Genomic DNA, 24,961 nt, shown 5'->3' with positions numbered 1-24,961 from the left:
GTACACATCCTCACTCACACTTACACATTCTCACACATACACATCCTCACTCACACGTACACATCCTCACACGTACACATCCTCACACGTACACATCCTCACTCACATGTACACATCCTCACTCACATGTACACATCCTCACTCACATGTACACATCCTCTCTCACATGTACACATCCTCACTCACATGTACACATCCTCACTCACATGTACACATCCTCTCTCACATGTACACGTCCTCTCTCACATGTACACATCCTCTCTCACATGTACACATCCTCACTCACATGTACACATCCTCACTCACATGTACACATCCTCTCTCACATGTACACATCCTCTCTCACATGTACACATCCTCTCTCACACGTACACATCCTCACTCACAGGTACACATCCTCTCTCACATGTACACATCCTCACTCACATGTACACATCCTCTCTCACACGTACACATCCTCACTCACAGGTACACATCCTCTCTCACATGTACACATCCTCACTCACATGTACACATCCTCTCTCACATGTACACATCCTCACTCACATGTACACATCCTCTCTCACACGTACACATCCTCACTCACACGTACACATCCTCACTCACATGTACACATCCTCACTCACACGTACACATCCTCACTGACACAGTACACATCCTCACTGACACAGTACACATCCTCACTGACACAGTACACATCCTCACTCACAATACACATCCTCACTCACACGTACACATCCTCACTCACACGTACACATCCTCACTGACACAGTACACATCCTCCCTCACACGTACACATCCTCACTCACACGTACACATCCTCACTCACACGTACACATCCTCACTGACACAGTACACATCCTCACTCACAATACACATCCTCACTCACATGTACACATCCTCACTCACACGTACACATCCTCACTCCCACGTACACATCCTCACTCACACAGTACACATCCACACTCACACAGTACACATCCACACTCACACAGTACACATCCTCACTCACACGTACACATCCTCACTCACACGTACACATCCTCACTGACACAGTACACATCCTCACTCACACGTACATATCCTCACACATACACATCCTCACTCACACGTACACATCCTCACACGTACACATCCTCACTCACACGTACCCATCCTCACACGTACACATCCTCACATGTACACATCCTCACTCACACGTACACATCCTCATTCACAATACACATCCTCACTCACACAGTACACATCCTCACTCACACGTACACATCCTCACTCACACGTACACATCCTCACTCACACAGTATACATCCTCACTCACACGTACACATCCTCACACGTACACATCCTCACTCACATGTACACATCCTCATTCACAATACACATCCTCACTCACACAGTACACATCCTCACTCACACAGTATACATCCTCACTCACACGTACACATCCTCACTCACACAGTATACATCCTCACTCACACGTACACATCCTCACACGTTCACATCCTCACTCACATGTACACATCCTCACTCACATGTACACATCCTCACTCACACGTACACATCCTCACACATACACATCCTCACTCACACGTACCCATCCTCACACGTACACATCCTCACATGTACACATCCTCACTCACACGTACACATCCTCATTCACAATACACATCCTCACTCACACAGTACACATCCTCACTCACACAGTATACATCCTCACTCACACGTACACATCCTCATTCACAATACACATCCTCACTCACACGTACACATCCTCACTCACACAGTATACATCCTCACTCACACGTACACATCCTCACACGTACACATCCTCACTCACATGTACACATCCTCACTCACATGTACACATCCTCACTCACACGTACACATCCTCACACATACACATCCTCACTCACACGTACACATCCTCACACGTACACATCCTCACTCACACGTACACATCCTCACTCACACATACCCATCCACACACATACACATCCTCACACGTACACATCCTCACTCACACGTACACATCCTCATTCACAATACACATCCTCACTCACACAGTACACATCCTCACTCACACAGTATACATCCTCACTCACACGTACACATCCTCACTCACACAGTATACATCCTCACTCACACGTACACATCCTCACTCACACAGTATACATCCTCACTCACACGTACACATCCTCACACGTACACATCCTCACACGTACACATCCTCACTCACACGTACACATCCACACTCACACGTACACATCCTCACTCACAATACACATCCTCTCTCACACAGTACACATCCTCACTCACACTTACACATCCTCACACATACACATCCTCACTCACACGTACACATCCTCACACGTACACATCCTCACACGTACACATCCTCACTCACATGTACACATCCTCACTCACATGTACACATCCTCACTCACATGTACACATCCTCTCTCACATGTACACATCCTCACTCACATGTACACATCCTCACTCACATGTACACATCCTCTCTCACATGTACACGTCCTCTCTCACATGTACACATCCTCACTCACATGTACACATCCTCACTCACATGTACACATCCTCACTCACATGTACACATCCTCTCTCACATGTACACATCCTCTCTCACATGTACACATCCTCTCTCACACGTACACATCCTCTCTCACATGTACACATCCTCACTCACATGTACACATCCTCTCTCACACGTACACATCCTCACTCACACGTACACATCCTCTCTCACATGTACACATCCTCACTCACATGTACACATCCTCACTCACATGCACACATCCTCACTCACATGTACACATCCTCACTCACATGTACACATCCTCTCTCACATGTACACATCCTCTCTCACATGTACACATCCTCTCTCACATGTACACATCCTCTCTCACATGTACACATCCTCACTCACATGTACACATCCTCTCTCACATGTACACATCCTTTCTCACATCTACACATCCTCACTCACACGTACACATCCTCACTCACACAGTATGCAATCTCCAGGGCGTTTGGAGAAGGAGAGTGAGCATGTGACTCTGTTTTTTGACCAGGTTCCAGGTAACTTAGTGGGAAGAGAGCCACCTCTGATCGTTGTTGTTGGGTAAAGAGGGTGATACTGAGGCCCCCTAAGGGTAAGCGGCTGTACCAAAGCTAGCCTGAGAGAAGTGGGCTCTGAGCTCTGGTTCAAGAAACTTTTAACCTAAATTTCTCTGTGAACTAAAAATTTTCAAGTCAGTAAAAGGAAAGGTCCATCTGGCCACTTACCAGAGGGGAGGCTGCCCTCATGTCCAGGGGGTAGGAGGCAGCTGCCTGGGGGAGGCAATTGGGGGTTGGGGGTGGGGGGTTCACAGGCCCTCTGATCACTCACTCCCTGAAGAAAGGGGCACCTTACTTGTCAATGAATTTGCTGAATCCATATTCCAGCATATTGGCCAGGCATGTCGTATCCGTGGGCTTTATTTCACAGCCGACAAGCTCACTAATCTGCAAAGAGATGAGAGTCCGTGTTTATGGTTCACGCCAGCGCTGCCCAGTCGACATGGGAGGAGGGAAGTACTCCTGGCCCCTGGCCCCTCCCGCAGCCACAGGCACTGCTGAGCCGGAAGTGTGCCTGGTTGGCCTGGATGGATTTTCCCATTTAATGTAACATGTTTAAATAGCTGCTCGTAGCCAGTGGCTGCAGAATGGGCGGTGCCGTCTAAGGATCTGGGCAGCCAGGCCCCCCCGCGGTCTATCTGCTTTCTTGGGCGCTGGTCTGGCGCCAGCACTGGGCGCCGGGCAGCCCTGGAGTGTCTCAGGGGGTGGGACTGTGTGATTCTAGGGCCTCACGCAAAGCCTGGCCTGTGACAGAAGCCGGGGTTTGCTGAACAGGAGGAGCAAGTCCTGAGACCAGGTGACAGGCAGCCCGAGGACGCGAGGATGCAGAAGGAGGCAGCCATCCTCTACGGTACCTCCCCCGTCCCAGGTGCTAACTTGCTGGAAACCGTAGCAGTGTTTTCTTTGTTGTAAGCACTACCCTCCGCGCAGCTGTTAGTGACCACATCCCCAGGGAAGCTGTTCAGCAAAGTCTCTGGGGCGTTGAGACTTCTCAGGAAGTGCGAGACCTGAGCGGCACCAGGTGGAGGTGGGAGGCTCGGGGACCCCCCGCCTCCCCACCCAGGTTTGTCACTGTCCAGCACCCCCGTCCCCAAGGCTACAAATGTCAGAGCAGGAAGGGGTGAAGCTGTGCCATGCTCTGTCTATTCCGCCTGAGCCCCTGGGCCTGGCGTGCGTAGCATCAGTGACCGGCTATGGGTGAGGGCATGAGTGCGCCAGCGCATGCAGGTGGCTCCCACCTGGGCTCTGAGGACGCGGAGGGCCACTATGGCGATGGGAATAAGGAGGTAATTAACATTTATTGAGCGGTTACTCTGTATGGGCACTGCTTTAAGACTGTTATGTGCTTATTTCATTCTCCCAACACCACGAGGAAGGCTCTAATGTATTACTATCCCCGTTTTACATATCAGGAAACTACGTCAAGGAAATTAAGTATCTTGTCCAAGACCATCAGCTCGTAAATGGTGGAACTGGGACCTGGCTCCCTTCTGACTCCAAGGCTCTTACCCATCTCCCTCGGGGCTTCCATGTAGCGCGGTGCAGGTTACTCGCTGTAGAAGGTGAGAGCGCAGCCCACACCACGTGCGCACCCCGCATTTGGAGGCAGCCCTGCGGCCCTGCTCATGCCTTTGGAGCTTAGAGCGCGCTGTTCCCTGGACTAAGAGTGACAGCTGCGCAAGCACCTGACATAGTACTTGGCCCCGAACCCTCGGAGATTGGTCGTTTTATTACTTAAATCGCGTTGTGAACTATGTCAATGAACAAGAGTCCAGTGTGCTAGTCCAAGAGCCCAGAACCGTGGTGTCCCATCCGGAGCCGGGGCCCTGGTGGGCTAGTCTGAGCGGATGTGCTGTGAGTGGGGAGCACACCACGTTTCAGACTCAGCCTGGAAAAGGTCCTGTGAAATACCTTAACATTTTTATGTTGATTACCTGTTGAAATGACAATATTTTGGTTAAGTTTGGTGAAATAAAATTTATTCATGAAATTTATTTAGCCTGTTTTTGCTTTTAAAAATGTGGCTACTGCCCTAGCTGGTTTGGCGCAGTGGGTAGAGCAGCGGCCTGTAGACCAAAGGGTCCCAGGTTCGATTCCAGCCAAGGGCACATACCCAGGTTGTGGGCTGGATCCCCAGTAGGGGGCATTCAAGAGGCAGCCAATCAATGATTCTCTCTCATCATTGATATTTCTCTCTCTCTCCCTCTCCCTTCCTCACTGAAATCAATAAAAATATATTTTCAAAAATAAAATTGTGGCTACTAGAAACTCTAAAAATTACACAAATGTTCACATTCTATTTCTATGGCAGCACTGCCCCTAGGGCCAGCCCTGCTGCTCCTCAGTGGGGTTTCTTCCCAAGGCCAAGTTCGGCCTGTCCCATCTTGTTTAAACTGTCGCGGCAACCACTGTGCCGATAGCAGCAAAGTCTGGGCCCCAAACACAGGACCAGTCTTTCTGTCCAAGTCCTGTGAAATGGCCACCCCAGAGCCCAGCCTGAGAGCTACAGGCGGTTTAGCCTTCCCCTGCCAGAACCAGAGCCAGCGGACGGGTGTCCTGAGTTAGGCACTAGGGTGAGAAGGGCCTCCCAGCCCGGGCTGTCAGGGGAGGCTCAGGGTGTGACCAGCAATGCAGGCAGGAAGGGGCTGGGCCGGGGGCAGCCTGAGTCTACCTGGTTGCCTGTGTTCTTTCTGAGCTTGCCCACTGGGCTTCCCCATCAGGGTCCTTCCTCTGCAGCCACTCCCCTGGTCACACGCCACTGTCACCCACAGCTCACGGCCCCCACCTCCCACTCCCTCTCATCTGCTACTTCTTGCTCCCTTTTTACCTGTCCAGGCTGAGCTAGAGACCAATTCTCCCCTCCTTACTTCCTAGCCATGTGTCAACTTAATCTCTCTAAGACTTAGTTTTCTTATCTGGGAAGTGGAGATAATTATAGTCCCTATGTCAAAGGGTTGCTGGGAGGGTGACATGAGAGGGTCCACATGAAGTATGCAACACAGAACCCAGTAACACCTGGCATTCAATATGGCTTAGCCACTGTTGTTGTGCGATTTTACTTCTAAGAGGCATTTTTTTTCAAATCTGTCCATCTAGGTCAGTGGTTCTCAACCTTCTGGCCCTTTAAATGCAGTTCTTCATGTTATGACCCAACGATAAAATTATTTTCGTTGCTACTTCAAAACTGTAATGTTGCTACTGTTATGAATCATAATGTAAATATCTGATGTGCAGGATGGTCTTAGGCGACCCCTGTGAAAGGGTCGTTTGACCGCCAAAGGGGTCGTGACCCACAGGTTGAGAACCGCTGATCTAGGTGGTCTATAATGAGGATTATGATTGTCGGGGAATGGTCTGTATTTCAATGCGCGAGAGCAGCATCCTCACAGGTGTAGCGCCAGTGGAGGGGTGTATCTCTAAGGGCCCTGAGTGTTGTCTAACCACCATTGACATTGATGAGGGCGCTTTCTATGGTGCCATCTCACGAAGAGACCTAGCCCTGCTCCCCCTCCCAGGCCTCCAATGGTCAGTTCTAGTCAGGCTAGGTCCACAGGGAGAGGCACCCTCTGAGCACCAAGGGAAGGCAGCTGTCCTCTGTAGACCCCGCTGCTGGGGCAGATCAAGACTAGAAAGCTACTCAGATGACCTCTCCTCTGCCCCTCCTTACATCCCTGCGTTAGGACATCTGGAGCTTGAAGGCTCTTGGGAAATGGAAAGCAGCTACCCTCCACAGAACACTCCTGGATCTCTCATGCGTTCAGATCTCTGTTTTCCCAGGGAGGCCAAAATGCTCCCAGCAACTGCGCTAGGGCATCATTCTGTGCAAGTCATGGATGTGCCCTCAGAGTGGGACCTTCTGAGGACGATGTCCTCCGTCTTGTGTGTGGTCCCGAGAGGGGGAATTCCAGGCCAATCAGAGTGCAGTCTACCTATGGGCACCCATCTCCACCTCCACACAGAGCAGCCTCCACACAGAGCAACTCCCGGTTGAGTCTGCTCAGGGCATTGCTAGCCTTGCATACGATCATTATTACAGGAACAGTGCACTTTCCTTTTCTCTGGTTAGTGTTCACACCACACTTATCACCCTCACACTTGGTTGCTTATAAAAATCCCAACTATTTTTAAGAAAGTCATTTGTTATTCTCATTTATAGACTCAAAGGGCTGAAAGAGGAGTGGATGCTTGTTTCTGAGCATAGCCTGTTGGATGCCAGAACTCCAGCACAGTCAGCGCAAGCAGGAGTCAGGCATGTTTGGAGACCCAGGAAGGGATGCGGATTTCTCTTCTGTGTAGCCTAGGTCAAGGAGCAAAGCAAGGCCGCGGCCACTGCACTTCAACACCCTTGTCCCCTGTAGAACCTGGAGCAGCTCTTTGCCAAGAAAGGAGATAAGGAGAGCCTGCATGGCCACGGGCTGAAACAGCACTCAACTACCAGCAACGGGGTTCCCAACGCACAGGGAGACCTGCTCATGCGGAAGGCAGTGCATCCCTTATCCTGCCAATTCCCTTATGTCAAAAGGCTCTCGCCCCCTTCCTACCCCCTTGGCTTCCAGTAGATTCTCCTTTCAGAAAAAGCTTGACCTAGGAATGGTTCCTGCCTTCTCGGGGCTACCAGGACCAGGAATGGGCTGGGCAGGGGGTGGGCAGTGACAGGACCTGTTGCCAGTGCCGCTCCTTCATTCCTGGGTTACAGGAAATGTTGAGAATAGGGATGTGCTGCTTGAACTTGTCAATCTTCATCCTCACGTTCTCGGCCAAGCGCCTGGGTGCAGGTATGTCAGCTAAGGTCTTGGTCAATTTATACATTGTCCTCCACATATTCCCTACTTCCTCCGCAATCTCCTCAGCGTTCAGCACAAAGAGGGGCCCTGGAATAAAAAAGACGGATGGAGGGAAGGGTCAGATCCCCAAGCAGATGTCAGCCACATGCACCTTTAATTCCCTGAGCTCAGAACTGGGCCTGTGGGGCGGGTACTGGAGCAAGCACAGGCCTGGAGTTGGGTCTGCGTCTGAAACGTTGCCTGTGCAAGTGAAACGAGCAGGCTTACTAAACTTTCTGAAGCTTTGAGAGCATCGCCTGTGAAACAGGGTGACCGTGGAAGTGAAGTGAGGTAAGCACAGTGGCTAACCTGCCTCTGCCATGCGGTGCAATGTGGACAGGGAACTGGTGTTAGCACTGGTTATAGATGCTCCACAAATGCTGAGAAACAGTAGCCACTGGAGAATGTGGGTGAATGCGAGCAGGAGTTCTCTGTACAGTTTTAGCAACTTCTATGTAAGCTTGAAATTCTTTAAAAATAGATTAGTTTGAAAGAATGAAACTTCATTTTTTTAAAAAGTACCCCCCAAGCATTAATTTCCTTCTCTGCCTTTTCTCTTATAGGGACCCTTTAGCAGGTTACACATTCAGTCAAAATCTTGCATGATGTGGCTTCCTTCCCCTTCAATCTTTCAAGTTAGTATGAATTCTTGCATCATGATGTTGCAAATGTACTCAAAAACTTTTCTTTGAAGGCTACTGAGACTAAACATAGCTTCGTGGATATAGCTCCATTAATTGCTAACATGCTTCATCAACCCAACATTTTTGTTAACTAATCAAAAATTAAAATTTCTTAAAAAGACAGAAAAAATGTACATGAGTTCCATGTAATATGTAAAAAGAATAATATACCATGTCTAAGTGGGCTTTGTTGTGGGAATGCAAGGCAGGTTTCATATTTTAAAAGCAAACAATGTCATACACCATATTAACACTCTAAACAAGGAAAATCATGTGATAACATCAGTTGATGCAGAAAAAGCATTTGGCAAAATGCAATATCATTCATGCTAAAAACCTCTCAACAGACTAGGAATAGAAGGGAACTGCCTTAGGCTGATAAAGGGTAACTGTAAAAAGCTACACTAATGTTATACTTTTATATTCATTAAATATATACAGCTTTTTACATGTTAATCATACTGCCATCAAGTGGTTTTAAAAAATAAAACAAAACAACCCATTTTACTTAATGGTAGAAGATGGAAGACTTTTTCCCTCAGATCAGGAAGAAGGCAAGGATTTTCACTCTCATAATTCAATAACAGAAAGCTAGCTGGTAAAATCCCAAAATACTTTGAAATTAAACAATGTAATTATAAGTAACACAGGTCAAAGACAAAATCTCAAGAGAAGCTAAAAAATATTTTTAGCCAAAGAAAAAGAAAATATAACTCATCAAAAGTTGTTGTATATAGAAGAGAAAATTAAATCCAAAGCAAGCAGAAAAAAGAAATAATAAAACAAAAAGCTGGTTCTTTGAAAATATTAATAAAATTAATAACCCCCAGCCAGGCTAACCAAGAAAAAGACACAAATTATTGATATCAGAATGAAAAAGGGGACATCAATGCACATCTCAGGAACATTAAAAGGATAATTAAGGAATATCCTGAACTCCTTCATGACCACAAATTTCATAACCTAGATGGAATGGACCAATTCCTTGAAAGATACAATTTACCCAAACTCACACAAGAAAAAACAGACAATCCGAATAGGCCTCTATCTATTTAATAAATTGAACAATAGTCAATAACTTTCCAAAACAGAAAGCACCAGGCCCAGATGGGTTCCCTGGCGAATTCTACCGATCATTTCAGATAAAAATGATGCCAATTTTCTACAGTCTCTCCCAGAAGGCAGAAACAGAGGAAATACTTCCCAATTCCTTCTATGAAACCAGCATTACCTTAATACCAAAACAGACAAACACATTAACATAAAAGGAAATTAAAGACCAATATCTTTCATTAATATAGATGCAAAATCCCCCAAAAATATTAGTAAATTGAATCTAATAATATATGAAATAGAATTATATACCACAATCAGTTGGGATTTATTATCCCAGGTATGTAAAGCTGTTTCAACATTTGAAAAATCAATTAATGTAATCTATCTCATCAACAGGCTAAAGAAGAAAAATTACATGATGATATCAATAGATTCAGAAAAAGCATTTGACAAAATCCAACACCCATTCATGATAATCATTCTTAGCAAAGGAAAAATAGAGGGGGATTTCCTTGACTTGATATAAAGAACATATACAAAAAACCTACAGCTAAAATCATACTTAATGATAAGACACTACAATCTTTCCCACTACAATCAGGAACAACGCAATAATGTCCCCTTTAACCGTCCTTTTCAACATCATTTAATGGAAATCCTAGTCAGTGCAAAGATAAGGATAGGAGGTATAAGGTATGCAGATTGAGAAGGAAGACGTACAACTGTTTGCCACCGACACAATCTTTTATATAGAAAATCTGAAAGAATTAAAAAAAACCCCACTCCTGGAACGAATTCACAGTTATAGCAAGGTTGCAGGATACAGGGTTAATATATAAAACTCAATTGCTTTCTTTTTTATTTTTAATTTATTAATTTTTAAGGGGGTGAGAGAGAAAGAGGGAGAGAGGGAGAGAAGAAGGGAGAGAGAGACATTGATTTGTTGCTCCTGTTAGGTACAACACTAATTCATTGGTTGATTCCTGTATGTGCCCTGAATGTGGGTCAAACCCTCAACCTTGGCATATAATGATGAACCTCCAACCAACTTAGCTACCTAGCCAGGGCTGCTTTCCTTTATACCACTAGTGAACAAATGGAACTTGAAATTAAAAGCACATTACATTAGCACTCCTAAAATTAAAATACTTAGACATAAGTCTAACAAAATATGTACAACATCTATATAATTAAAACTAAAAAACTCTGATGACAGAAGTCAGAGAGAATAATTGGAAAGATAGTCCATGTTCATGGATAGAAACATTCAACAATGTTAAAGATGTTAGTTCTTCCCAACTTGAGTATAGATTCAACACAATCCCAATAAAAATCCCAGCAAGTTATGTTTTTTTGGATATTGAAAAATTGATTCTAAAGTTTATTTGGAGACATGAAAGACCCCAAGTAGTCAATATAATAATAAAGTTGGGGGACTGACATTTCCCAGTAACTTCAAGACTTACTATAAAGCTACAATAATCAAGTGTGGTATTGATGAAAGAGAAGACAAATAGATCAATTTAACAGAATAGAGAGCCCAGAAATAGACCCACATATAGTCAGCTGACATTTCTGGAAGGATAAAAGGTAATATAATGGAGAAATAATAATTTTTCAACAAACAATATTAGAACAACTGGATATTCACAAGCAAAAAAATGAATCTAGATGCAGACCTTATACCTTTCACAAAAATTAACTCAAAATGGATAATTGACTTAAGTGAAAAATGTAAAACTATAAAAATTCTAGGAGATAACATAATTTAGATGACTGTGGGTTTGGTGATAACCTGTTAGGTACAACACTAAAGGCATGACATATGAAAGAAATGACAAGCTAGGCTTCATCAAAATTAAAAACTTCTGTTCTGTGAGGACACTGTCAAAAGAACCAAAAGATAAGCCAAAGACAAGGACACTGGTGTTTAGTGACAGCAGTATCTACCAGCTTGCCTAAGCTGAGAGTATGGAAGTCATCCTGGCCCTTCATTCTCCCTCTCTGCCCCCTTGCCCCATATCAAATCAATCATCAAGTTCTGTTGGCTCTACCTTCTCAATATCTCTCCTATCTCAATAGCTCTAGAGTAAAAGGAGTAGTTTATAGATGCCTATGGCTCTTTGGCCTTTTTTTGCAACAGCACACTAATAGAGCCACTATTTTGTTCTCCCACCTTCTACCTCTCTGAGTCACTACCCAATTCATGTCTCTGGATTGTTGCCTATTTGGCTTTACTCTGGCAATAGGTCTGGCTCTTTGATCCCCACCTTCCATCATTATCATATCAGAAAAATTGATCGTGGCTGCCTTCATCCAGAGCATCAGAATATATTGCAAAGTCCAGCCAGAATTCGAAGATCAAACTTTATTTCAGAACTGGCTAGGGTGGACCCATTACTCCATCCCCATCCTGCCCCAGCATAGGCGGAGTGCAGCATACCATTCATCCACTCCTCTGACTTGATGCTGAACTCATAGGTCGTCACCCACAGCTGTTCGTAGGGTACTTTGTTGGTCATCACGGTTTGCAGAAGAGGGAAGGTACTCTTCTCCTTTCCCAATAGCTCCTCCTCCTTATTGATCAACTGCAGGCAAAGGGGGATATTGTCTATTAGTTGGTGGTTCTCCTGAACCCTAGAAGCCACCCCGGCAAATTCTTCAATGTTTTGAACACCAAGTTGAGGAAGATGCTTGTTAGCAAGAAAGGAAAATAAGGCGTGGACTCAATCAAGAAGACCCCTCTGTACCTGTGAGGGCCATGGCAGCTGAGGTCTAGTTGGGTGAACCTCTAGGATAATTTGCTACTTGCTTCACCAGCTTTGTTCCCACTGTGACATATCTATAGCTCTATTTCCAAAGTTTCCATGTGTACATTTGCTGTTTACATGATGCTGCCTTCTTGTGTCAACTTGCCTCAGAGGTAAGAACTTTCATAGTTAAAGAACTTACTAGTGGAGCCCAGCCAGCTTGGCTCAGTGGTTGAGCATCGACCTATGAACCAGGAGATCATGGTTCGATTCCCAGTCAGGGCACATGCCCAGGTTGTGGGCTTGATCCCCAGTAGGGGTTGTGCAGGAGGCAGCCGATCAATGATTCTCTCTCATCATTGATGTTTCTATCTCTCCCTTCCTCACTGAAATCAATAAAAATATATATATTTTAAAAATAACTCACTAGTTGACCTTCAGGAGAAGTTACTTAGCTTCTCCAAGTCTTAGTTCTCTCATTTTAAATTAAGATAAATGGAGGTAATAACAGTACCTACCTCAGAGGTTTGTTATGGGCATTAAGTGATACAGTTCATATGAAGCCCTTTGTACATTGTTGAGCACCTACTGAATGCTCAATATATGTGAGCAATTATTCTATTATAATTTCTTCTCTGTCTACTCAATGACTAACAAAAAAACTAGTATAATGTAGGAGTGTAGAAAAAGGTAGCTGAAAGTACCAATGAAAGAACTGGTCAATTAATTAATCAATTAATCAGTCAATCAGTTTTATCCAGCTGACAGGTGATGTTAGAAAAATACAAGACCAAGGACCAGAACCAACAGAATAGTAGTCATAGTCCCCATCCCAAGGCTCCGAACCTCAAATTCCACCAGCGCCTGATCAAGGTTCTTGGAAAGCTCATTAAGCTTTTCAACATTGTTCTTCATTTCTTCTGTAGACATCACTTCACGTTTTCTAAAGCCTTCTAGTTCCTTGTTGTAGCCCTCAAGTTTCGACTCAAATTCTAAGCACCTGAAAGTAAAGATAGCCCACTGATATTTGGACTTTTCATTTTGTGATTTTCAAAGTCACAGCATTGTTCACCCAAAATCCAATTTCCTGATACAAGATACATATACTATACTACTTACAATCCCACCTCCCAGAGATAGCTGATGGAAACTGTGTTTGGTGGTTAAATACTTTTAGATGTTTTCCTGTACAGGTAAATATATATGTATATGTATATGTATATGTATATAACTTACTATATATATATACTAGTATACAGTATGTGAGCATAACACATTATTCTTTCATTTATTACATACTTATTATTGAGTGCCTACTACATTCCAAGAACTGATCTAGGCATCAGGGCTATATTAATGAAATACATTGTTACGCTCCCTACCTCCATGGAATTTGTATTTTAGTTGGAGAAGACCTGGACAACAAACATACATGGATGGATGGATGGATGACTGGATAAAACCATACATAGTAAAAGATGAAATATTACTGATAGGGCCAAATACTCTGAAGAAAATAAAAGAGGGCAGAGTGATTAGTGAATGGGAGTGAAGGGCTGCTTTAGCTGGAGTGACCAGGGAAGACCTGTCCAGAGGTTTGTCTCCTTCATCTATATCATCAACAAGCAGATCTTAACTTTGCTTCTCCCTTTTCCTGATGAGGTAGAATAATACAGAGTTCAGTGGACAGGTTCTAGAGTGAGACAGGCTAGGTTCAAATCCCAACTTTGCCACTTAGTAGCCATGTGACCTTGGCTAGGTCACTTAACCTCTGTGTACCTCAGATATATAAAATGGGAACAGAAAAGTACCATTTAGTATTTAATAAGATAATATATATACAAAATGCTCATAATTGAGCCTGGTCTATAATCATCACTATACAAGTATTTGCTGTCACTCACTAAATTGTAAACTCTATCAATGCAGATTCATCCCCTTAATTCCTGTTTGTATCTCCAGTATTTAGAAGAGTGTCTGGCACACAGAAAATAATCAATATTAATGGAACGAATAAGAGACAGACCATTGAGAACAGCTGTAGTGACATACATTAATTTGGCTATTATCTTAAGAAAACTTAATTCTGTTATGACAGTTTTAATGTTCTTTTTTTCTTAAAAGTAATTTATGAAAGTTAATTTGGGTTTTATTTCTAATTGAACTGTGTGGTAAGCAGCCTCTGATAATGTCCCCATAGATCCCCATGACCTCCTGGTATTTATCCCTGTGCAATTGTCTCCTCTTGAGTTTGGGCTCAAGTAACTCACTTCTAACAAATAATATGGCAAAAGAGATGAGATGTCACTTCCAAGTAGGTGACAAAAAGACTATGATCTCTCTCTCTCTTCTCTCTTCTCTCTTCTCTCTTCTCTCTCTCTCTCTCTCTCTCTCTCTCTCTCTCTCTCTCTCCCTCTCCCTCTCCCTCTCCCTCTCCCTCTCCCTTCCTCCTCCCACTCCCCCCTGACCCCTTGGGAAGCCAGCTGCCATGCAAGCTGCTCTATGTAGAGGCCATGTAGCAAGGAACAGAGGGCCGTTTCTGGCCAACAGCCGTGAGGAACTGAATCTACTCACAGGCATGTAAGTGCGCCTGGAAGTGGATCCTCACCTGTTGAGCTCCTGGCTGGGAAGGCAGCTTGGCTGACCTTCTGGCTTCAACCTCATGACAAACTTGGAGCCAGAGGCACCCAGCTCAGCTGTGTCTGGGTGTCTGACCCACAGACCTGTGAGATGATATAGGTTTGTATTTTAAGCTGCTAGTTTGGGGATGATTCTTCATGTGGCAATAGATCACTGATGCTCACTATCATAACAGGATATGGCCTATATAATTCCTGTTTCTTTAAAGTTTTTCTCAAGTTCTAAAATATGGTCAATTTTTTAAAAATGTTCTATGGACAGTTAAAAAGAATGTTCTGTTTTTATTGTAAGGTAGAAAGTTTGGTATGTATACAACAAATCAGAGTTATTGTTTACTTCTATTTATGTCCTTATTCAAGTTTCACTCTATTCATTTATTTTTAAGTAGGGGCCCAGTGCACAAATTCATGCACCTTGAAAGGAACTGTGGGCTGCGAGGCTGCGGTGGGCACAGGGGTGGGTCGTGGCCCATCCTCCATGCCCCCACCCAGCCCCTCCTGCTGCAGCCCCTGGTGTTCTGTCTGCCGGCAGCCTCACCCCCACTGCCACTGCTCCCACATGCTGATGGTGCTAGCCCTGCTCGCACCTGCTGATGGTGTGGAGCGATTGTGGCTGGTTCCAGCAGTGGGTGTGAGCGGGGCCGGTGCTGGCAGCAGATGTGAGCAGCGACTGCTACCCTGATTGCCCCTCAGGAGCAGGGGAACGTGGAGAAGCCCTCAGGGGCGATTGGGGCTGGCAACCACTGCCTGCATCGGCTGATGGTGCCGAGAGATTGGGGCCGGCGCAGGGTGCTGGCAGAGGGTGTGAGCAGCGGCTCTGGTACCAGCAGTGGGTGTGAGCAGGGCAGGCGCTGGCAGCAGGTGCGAGCGCTGGGTGGGACCGTGGCACACGGGAGCAAAGAATTTTCAGTAACCTCCAGAGGCTCACTCCAATGATAGTGACTGGCGCCCAGCCTAGGTCTGGCGCCCCACTCACCTGCTCCACCATCCCACTGTGGCTGACACCCGCCATGTTCCGCATGCACCCCCTGGTGATCAGGGCACATCATAGCAACCAGTTGTTTGATTGTTCGGTTGTTCCACTGTATGGTCTATTTGCATATTAGAGTTTTATATATAAAGATTATTTATTTAGAATATTTGATATATAAAGGTTAATAATGCTTTAACTTCTTTTTATCTAAGTAACCATCTTGGAACATGAATGTCTTTGCCTTGATATTAATATCACTTGCTCTCCTTGCTTTTTCGTTGTATTTGCATACTATACTGCTGCCCATAGAAAAACACAAGTTTCCTCTTGTGGGGGGCCACTGGTAGGCACAACGGGCATTATTAAAAATATTGTCGAGAAACTAAGATGGCGGCATAGGTAAACACCAAAATTGCTGCCTCCTACAACAACTTCAAAAATACAATAAAAAGACAAAACGGACATCATCCAGAACTACAGGAAGGCTGGCAGAGTGGAAATTCTACAACTAGAAGGAAGGAGAAAAGCACATTGAGGGTCAGGAGCTGCGGAAGTAAAGTACAAAGGTACAGAGGCTTGAGGACGCGGCTGTCTTTTTGAATTGGGAGGGAGTCACAAGCTCCCGACTGCTCTGAACTCAGGTTCCGGGAAGTCTCTGGGGACCCAGGACTCATACGGGGAGAAACTGGACTGTCTGGCAGTGAGCAGAACTTGGAACTCGAGGGCGGCTTTCCCTCAGAGGTGCTTGCAGCAATTAAATTACCGGGACACTGAGATGCGCGTGGCCCCTTAGGGCAGGGCTGAGAATCCGCCATAGCTGCTTGCTCCGCCCTTTGATTCCCTGAGACCCCGCCCCACCCAGGCTGCGGCAGAGGCATTTGCATATGAATGCCCTGGCCCTTTGCAACCTGAAAATTACTTAACAAACTGCAGCTGGGCCACAGACACAGAACTTCCAAGAGAAGGTCCAAGGCCCCACAGCAGCTTGCATTGCTTCACAGCTGGGCCTCATCAAGGCACCTCCAAACTCCAAAAAAGGAAGGGGAATCTGCAGTTCTCTTCATAGCTCCTGCTGGGTAACCTCCAAGAGCCAGTGTACCCAGTGGTCAGAGGGGGACCATCCGGATTACAACTCCTCAGATCCATAAGGGACACACTCAGGGGGCAGACTCAGTGAGCACCAAAGCCCCACTGAAGCAAGTCTTGCCCCAGAAGGGTGTCTTCAGCACAGAAGTTCTCCCACTGCAGACATAGCTGATTATCACTGGCAATTGGCCTGGAGGTCAATTCCTCCCAGTGATCCTACAACAATCAAGGCATAACTACAACAAGACTGTGCACAAAGCCCACAAGGGGGTGCACCAAGAGTGTCAGCACCTGTACAAAAACTTGCATGATGTGATTGGAGTTGAGCCTCATAGTCTGCCAGTCTGAGGGCTGATCCCATGCATGAGCAGGTGAACAGCAATCAAGACCCAATTACAACAGAAGGACCCACATAATACCACAAGACATTCCTGGAGCATCCAGCTCAGGAGATCCAGGAGACTATGCCACTGGGTCCCACAAGACACCTATTGTAATACAAGGCAAACTCATGAAGACTGGGAGACATAGCAGATCTATCTAATACATAGAAATAAACACAAAGAGACAACTAAAATGCAGAGACAAAGAAACAATCCCCAAATGAAAGAAAATGAGGAATCTCCAGAAAAAGAGCTAAATGAAATGGAGGCAAGAAATTTATTAGCTGTAGAGTTCAAAGAAATGGTTATAAGACTGCTTAATGAACTTAGAATTATAAGGAACTTAGTGGGAACTTCAATAGCATGAAAAAGGAAATAGAAACCATGAACAAGAACCAGTCAGAAGAGAAGCATATCATATCTGACATCAAGAATACACTGGAAGGAATTAAAAGTAGATTGAATGAAGCAAAGGATTGAATCAGTGATTTGGAAGACAAGGTAGAAAGAAAACACCCAATTAGAGCAGCAAAGAGTAAAAATAAAAAGAATTTTAAAAGCAGGAGGATATTTTAAGGGAACCTTGAGACAACATAAAACTTAATGACATCTGCATCATAGATGTGCCAGGAGGAGAAGAAAGTGAGCAAGGAATAGAGAATCTGTTTAAAGAAATTATCCCCTAACCTGGTGAAGGAAAAAACCACACAAGTTCAGGAAGCACAGAGAGTCCCAATCAAGATGAACATAAATAGAACTACTTCAAAACACATCATAATTAAAAGGACAAAGGTTAAAAACATAAAAATAATCTTAAAGGCAGTAAGAGAGAGACAGAAAGCTACCTACGAGGAAGGTCCCATTAGACTGTCAGCTGATTTCTCAACAGAAAAACTTCAGGCCAGAAGAGATTGGCATGAAGTATTCAAAATAATGAAAATCAAGGATCTGAATCCAAGACTTTCATTTAAAATTAAAGGTGAAATAAAGAGCTTCCAGATTAAAAAGTCTCAAGGAGTGCATTATCATCAAACCAGCATTGCAATAAATATTAAAGGAACTGCTTTAAGAATAAGAAATTGAGAGAGAAGGAACATAGGTATAAAGAAAAAAAGTGGCAATATATAAGTACATATCACTAATAATCTTAAAGGGAAATGAATTAAATGCTCCAATCAAAAGACAGAAGGTAAACGGAATGGATAAAAAGCACGACCCATATATAGCTGTGAACAAAAGACCCACCTCAGAACAAATAATTCACAGAAACTGAAAGTGAAGTGATGGGGGGAAATTCCATGCAAATGTAAACGAAAAATGAATAAAAAGCTGGGGTAGCAATACTCATATCTAACAAAATAAAGTTAAAAACAATGGCCATGAAAGATGAAAAGAAGGACACTGTATAATACTAAAGGGATCAATGCAACAAGAAAATATAACCTTTATAAACATACATGCACCCAATATATGAGAACTGAAATATATATATATATATATATATATATATATATATATATATATATATATAGAGAGAGAGAGAGAGAGAGAGAGAGAGAGAGAGAGAGAGAGAGAGATAAAACTCTTAGCGGACTTTAAGGGAGAGATTGACAGCAATACACAATATAGGCATAGTAATGGACTTTAACACTTCCCACTCCCCAATATCATTGGATATATCTTTTAGACAGAAAAACAACAAGGAAACTGAGACCCTAAATGACACACTAGCTCAGAAGAATTTAATTGATATTTACATTTCATCCCAAAGCAGCAGTATATACAATTTTTTCAAGTGAACATGGAACTTCTTAAAGACAGACCACATGTTAGGACACAAAATAAGTCTCTACAAGTTCAAGAAGATTGAAATTATGATAAGCATCTTCTTGGATCACAAAGACATGAAACTAGAAATCAACTACAATAAAAAAACCTCAAAAACATTCAAACACATGGTGGCTAAATAGTACGATGTTAAACAATGAATGGGTAACAATGAGATCAAGCAAGAAATTTAAAACTTCCTGGAAACAAATGAAAATGAACACACAACCCAAAATATATGGGACAGAGTAAAAGCAGTCCTGAGAATGAAGTTCATAGCACTACAGACCTAACTCAAAAAAGCAAGAAAAATTATCAGTAAACTATCTAACTCAACTTAAAAAATTTGAAAGAGAACAACAAGTCCAGAGTAAATAGAAGGAAGGAAATAACAAAGATAAGAGTGGAAATAAATGACACAGAGACTAAAATAGCAATACAAAAGATCAATTGAAACCAATAACTGGTTCTTTGAAGAGTTAAACAAGATTAATGACACTTTAGCCAGACTCATCAAGAAACAAAGAGAGAGGACCCAGAGAAATAAAATCAGAAATTAACACAGCAAAGTAACCACTGACATCACAGAAATACAAAGGATTGCAAGAAAATACTATAAACAAGTTGGGCAACCTGGGTGGAATGGACAAATTCCTAGAAACATACAATCTTCCAAAATTCTATGAGGAAAAATCAGAAAACCTGAATAGGCTGATAACAATGAATGAAACTGAAGCAGTGATTAAAAAAAAAAAAAAAACAACTCACAGCAAACAAAAGTTCTGAAACAGATGGCTTCAGAGGTGAGTTTTAGTAAACATTCAAAGAAGAACTAAAACCTATGCTCCTCAAACTATTTTAAAAATTCAAGAGGAGGGAAGACTTTCAAACTCTTTTTGTGAAGCCAGCATTATCCTAATTCCAAAACCAGATAAAGATACTACAAAGAAATAAAATTACAGGCCAATATCCCTGATGGACATATATGCTAAAATTCTCAACAAAATATTAGTAAATTGGATCCAGCAGTACATTAAAAAATCATACACCATAACAAAGTGGGATTTATTCTGGGGATGCAAGGCTGGTACAATATTCACAAATCAATAAATGTGATACATCACATAAACAAATTGAAAGATAAAAATCACATAATCATATCAATTGATGCAGAAAAGGCATTTGATAAAATATAGCACCCCCCCTTTTTTTTTTTTTATAAAACTCTTAGTAAAGTGGGACTAGAGGAAGCATATCTCAACATGATAAAGGCCATATATGACAAACTGACAGCCAACGTCATTCTCAATGGGCAAAACTAAAAGTGTTTCCCTTAAGAACGGGAACAAGACAGGGATGTACACTTTCACCACTCTTATTCAACACAGTACTGGAAGTCCTAGCCACAGGGATCAGATAAGAGGAAATAAAGGAAATCCAAGATGGCGGCCAGCAGGACAGCAGGCTGCAAGATAGTATGTGAGTGAGAGAGCAAAAGGAAAGTGTGCGGACATGTGGTGAGTGTCTGTATTTGTGGGTGAGGGACAGCTATATTTCACAGGACTGTTGGGGACTGGCAGACGAGGCTCCCCTGGCCAGGCAGCCTCTACTACTGCTGAAATCTTTCCCAGAGTGGCCGGTTCTGCCACAGAGACCATGCCATCTTCAAGGGGAGAGCGGCTGTGATTGGAAGCCCAGCCTTACCTTCAAATGGGAAGACCTCAGATGCCTCCCTGGACCCTACAACCACAATGCCCAGGGATCAGCTGCCTCAGCTGCAAACCCACGAACAATGAGACTCCAGCCTCCCCGACCGCAGGCACCTAAAAAGCTTGTCCATGGGGAGACAAAGTGGTGCCAAATATGCAGACGGACTTTGGATCTTCTCACAGAGCAGATAGAAGGAACAGTTGAATCAAATAACATCCACCTGGAATTGTCAAATTAAACACAGCTGGTGAGGCAATCGATAGAGAGAAATGTCAGAGATCGATCGCCTACAGCAGTGATGGCGAGCCTGTGACACGATTTTCTTTGTTAAATGGCATTTAAATATATAAAATAAATATCAAAAATATAAATCTTTGTTTTACTATGGTTGCAAATATAAAAAATTTCTATATGGGACATGGCACCAAAGTTAAGTTAGGGTTTTTCAAAATGCTGACACGCTGAGCTCAAAAGGTTCTCCATCACTGGCCTAGAGAGAGCTCTACCTCCTCAGATTCATCTGGGTGTTTGTTGTTTGGATGTTTATTGTTTGCATTTTTTGGATTAGTTGTTGTTTGTTGTTTGCATTTTTTAAATTAGTTGTTATTTTTTTTTAGAGTTTTCTCCCCATTTACATATATTTCCCCCCTACTTTTTTCTTTTCTTTCTTACATTTTTTTCCTTTTCTCAATATCATTTTTGCACTCTTTTCACTCTAATTCTCTTCTCTGGTGGTCACCCTTATTTGGGGTTATTAGTATCGTGAATACATTTGTGTTTGGTGCCCTGTGCATTGTGTCTTGTCATGTTGTATTTTGTGCCTCTGAGTCAATGCAGGAGAGAGAGAGCTACATAACCAGACACCCTGAAAGGAGCAATCATGGGGAGACAAAGAAACAGCCTGCATAGAAGAATCACCGAAAAGGAAGTAAATGAAATGGAGGCAAGCAACATGTCAGAGAAAGAATTCAGAGCAATGGTCATAAGGACGCTGAATGGAAGACAAATTCAGCAATATGTGTAAGAACCAAGAGGAAGTGAAGAAGAACCAAGAAGAAAGAAAAATGACATAACTGCAATAAAGAACACACTAGAAAGCATCAACAGTAGACTAGAAGAAGCAGAGGACCATATCAGTGCGCTAGAAGATAAGGTAGGAAAAAAATACCGAAGCAGACCACAACTAGAAAAGAAACTTAAAAAACAGGAGGAGAGCTTGAGGGAACTTTGGGACAACACAAAATGAAACAACATCCACATAATAGGGGTGCCAGAAGGAGAGGAAAATGAGCAAGGAATAGAAAACCTGTTTGAAGAAATAATGACAGGAAACTTCCCTGACACTGGGAAAAAGAAAAAATTCACACAAGTCCAAGAAGCTCACAGAGTCCCAAACAAGATGAACCCAAAAGACCAACACCAAGACATGTTATAATTAAATTGGCAAACACCAACAACAGAGTAAGAATCTTAAAAGCGGCCAGAGAAAGAGACAGAAAGTTACCTACAAGGGATCTACCATCAGAAACACATCAGGCAAGAAGGGAATGGAACGAAACATACAAGGTCATGCAGAGCAAGGGTCTGAATCCAAGAATACTGTACCCAGCAAGGCTATCAATCAAAGTTGAGGGTGAAATCAGGAGCTTCACAGACAAAAAAGGACTAAGTGAGTTTATTACCATCAAACCAGCAATGCAAGAAATGCTAAAGCGTCTTCTGTAAAATAGGAAGGGAAGAAGGAACACAGGCATAAAGAATAAAAATGGCAACAAACAAGTACCTATCAATAATAACTTTAAATGTAAATAGATTAAATGCCCCAATCAAAAGACATAGGGTAACTGAGTGGATAAGAAAGCATGACCCATATATCTGCTGTCTACATGAGACCCAGAACAAAGGACTCACACAGACTGATGGTGAAGGGATGAAAAAAGGTTTTTCAGGTGAACAAAAATTAAAATAAGCTGGGGTAGCAATACTTATATCTGACAAATTAGATCTCAATGTGAAGGCCACAATAAGAGATAATGAAGGCCACTTCATAATACTAAAAAGAGCAATTCAACAAGAAGATATAACTCTGGTAAACTTATATGCACCCAATACAGGAGCAACCAAATACATAAAAAAAACTTCTGGAGCATATCAAGGGAGAGATTTACGGCAATATAGTCATAGTAGAGGACTTTAATACCCCACTAACACCACTGGACAAATCCTCTAAACAAAAAATCAGCAAAGAAACAGAAATCCTAAATGACTCAATAGATCAGATGAGATTAATTGATATCTTCAGAACATTTCACCCCAAAGCCACAGAATATACATTCTTCTCAAGTGCACATGGGTCATTTTCAAAAATAGAGCACATATTGGGACACAGGCAAAGTCTCCTCAAATTCAAGAAGATAGAAATCATATCAAACATCTTCTCAGATCACAATGGCATAAAACTAGAAATCAACTACGAAAAAACAAAAAACAAACAAAAAAAACAATAAAAAAATCAAACTCCTGGAGGCTAAATAGCATGCTATTAAACAATGATTGAGTTACCAAAGAGATCAAAAAAGAAATAAAAAGCATCATTCAACAAATGACAATGAAAACACAATCCAAAAAAAAAAAAAAAAAAAGAAAACACAATCCAAAATCTATGGGACACAGTGAAAGCAGTCTTGAATGCGAAGTTCATAGCTCTACAAGCCTACCTCAAAAACAAGAAAAAAATGGTAATAAATTACCTAATCCTACAGCTCAAATAGTTTGAAAGAGAGCAACAAGAAAAGCCCAGCATAAGTAGAAGGAAGGGAATAATAAAGATCAGAGCAGACATAAATGACATAGAGACCAAAAAAACAATACAAAAGATCAACAAAACCAAGAGCTGGTTGTTTGAAAAGATAAACAATATTGATGAACCTGTAGCCAGGCTCACCAAGAAGCAAAGAGAGAGGACCCAAATAAACAAAATCAGAAATGAAAGAGGTGAAGTAATAAACGATCCCACAGAAATGCAAATGATTATGAAAAAATACTATGTACAACTCTATTCCAAAAAAAAATGGACATATTCTTAGAAAAATACAAACTCCTAAAACTCAATCAGGAAGAATTAAAAAACCTGAATAGACCTGATAACTATGAAATTGAAGCAGTGATCAAAAATCTTCCAGCAAACAAAAGCCCTGGTCTGGATGGCTTTACAGGGGAGTTCTACCAAACATTCAAAGAAGAACTAAAACCTATCCTCCTCAGACTATTTCAAAAAATTCAAGAGGGCCCTAACCGGTTTGGCTCAGTGGATAGAGTGTCAGCCTGTGGACTCAAGGGTCCCAGGTTTGATTCTGGTCAAGGGCATGTACCTTGGTTGTGGGCACATCCCCAATAGGGAGTGTGCAGGAGGAAGCTGAACAATGTTTCTCTCTCATTGATGTTTCTAACTCTCTATCCTTCTCCCTTCCTCTCTGTAAAAAAATCAATAAAATATATTTAAAAAAATTTTCAAGAGGAAGGCACACTTCCAAGCTCTTTCTATGAAGCCAGCATTACCCTAATTCCAAAATCAGATAAAGACACCACAAAAAAAGATAACTACAGGCCAATATCCTTGATGAACATAGATGCTAAAATCCTCAACAAAATTCTAGCAAATCAGATTCAGCAATACATTAGAAAGATCATACACCATAACCAAGTGGGATTTATTCTGGGGATGCACAGATGGTACAATACCCACAAATCAATAAATGTGATACATCACATAAACACATTGAGGGACAAAAATTACATAATTATATCAATTGATGCAGAAAAAGCATTCGACAAAATCCAACACCCTCTCTTGATAAAAACTCTCAGCAAAGTGGGAGTAGAGGGATCATAACTCA

General features: G+C 42.7%; 1 protein-coding gene across 1 annotated transcript in view; it reads right to left on the bottom strand.

Moving 5' to 3' along the window:
- Window positions 1-24,961, bottom strand: part of DNAH3 (dynein axonemal heavy chain 3) — a 193,832-nt gene that overhangs the window by 122,512 nt on the left and 46,359 nt on the right. Inside the window, exons 16-19 of the mRNA XM_036309630.1 lie at window positions 13,294-13,447; window positions 12,141-12,285; window positions 7,795-8,006; window positions 3,431-3,522 (exon numbers count right to left, since the gene is read on the bottom strand). Of these exons, the coding sequence (XP_036165523.1) occupies window positions 3,431-3,522; window positions 7,795-8,006; window positions 12,141-12,285; window positions 13,294-13,447 (603 nt within the window). The remainder of the gene's footprint in view (window positions 1-3,430; window positions 3,523-7,794; window positions 8,007-12,140; window positions 12,286-13,293; window positions 13,448-24,961) is intronic.

The sequence above is a fragment of the Myotis myotis genome, unplaced genomic scaffold, assembly GCF_014108235.1.
Source record: "Myotis myotis isolate mMyoMyo1 unplaced genomic scaffold, mMyoMyo1.p scaffold_m19_p_5, whole genome shotgun sequence".
Classification (NCBI taxonomy): Eukaryota; Metazoa; Chordata; class Mammalia; order Chiroptera; family Vespertilionidae; genus Myotis; species Myotis myotis.
Note: the sequence above shows the minus strand (reverse complement) of the source record. Positions and strands in the feature narration are given on the sequence as shown.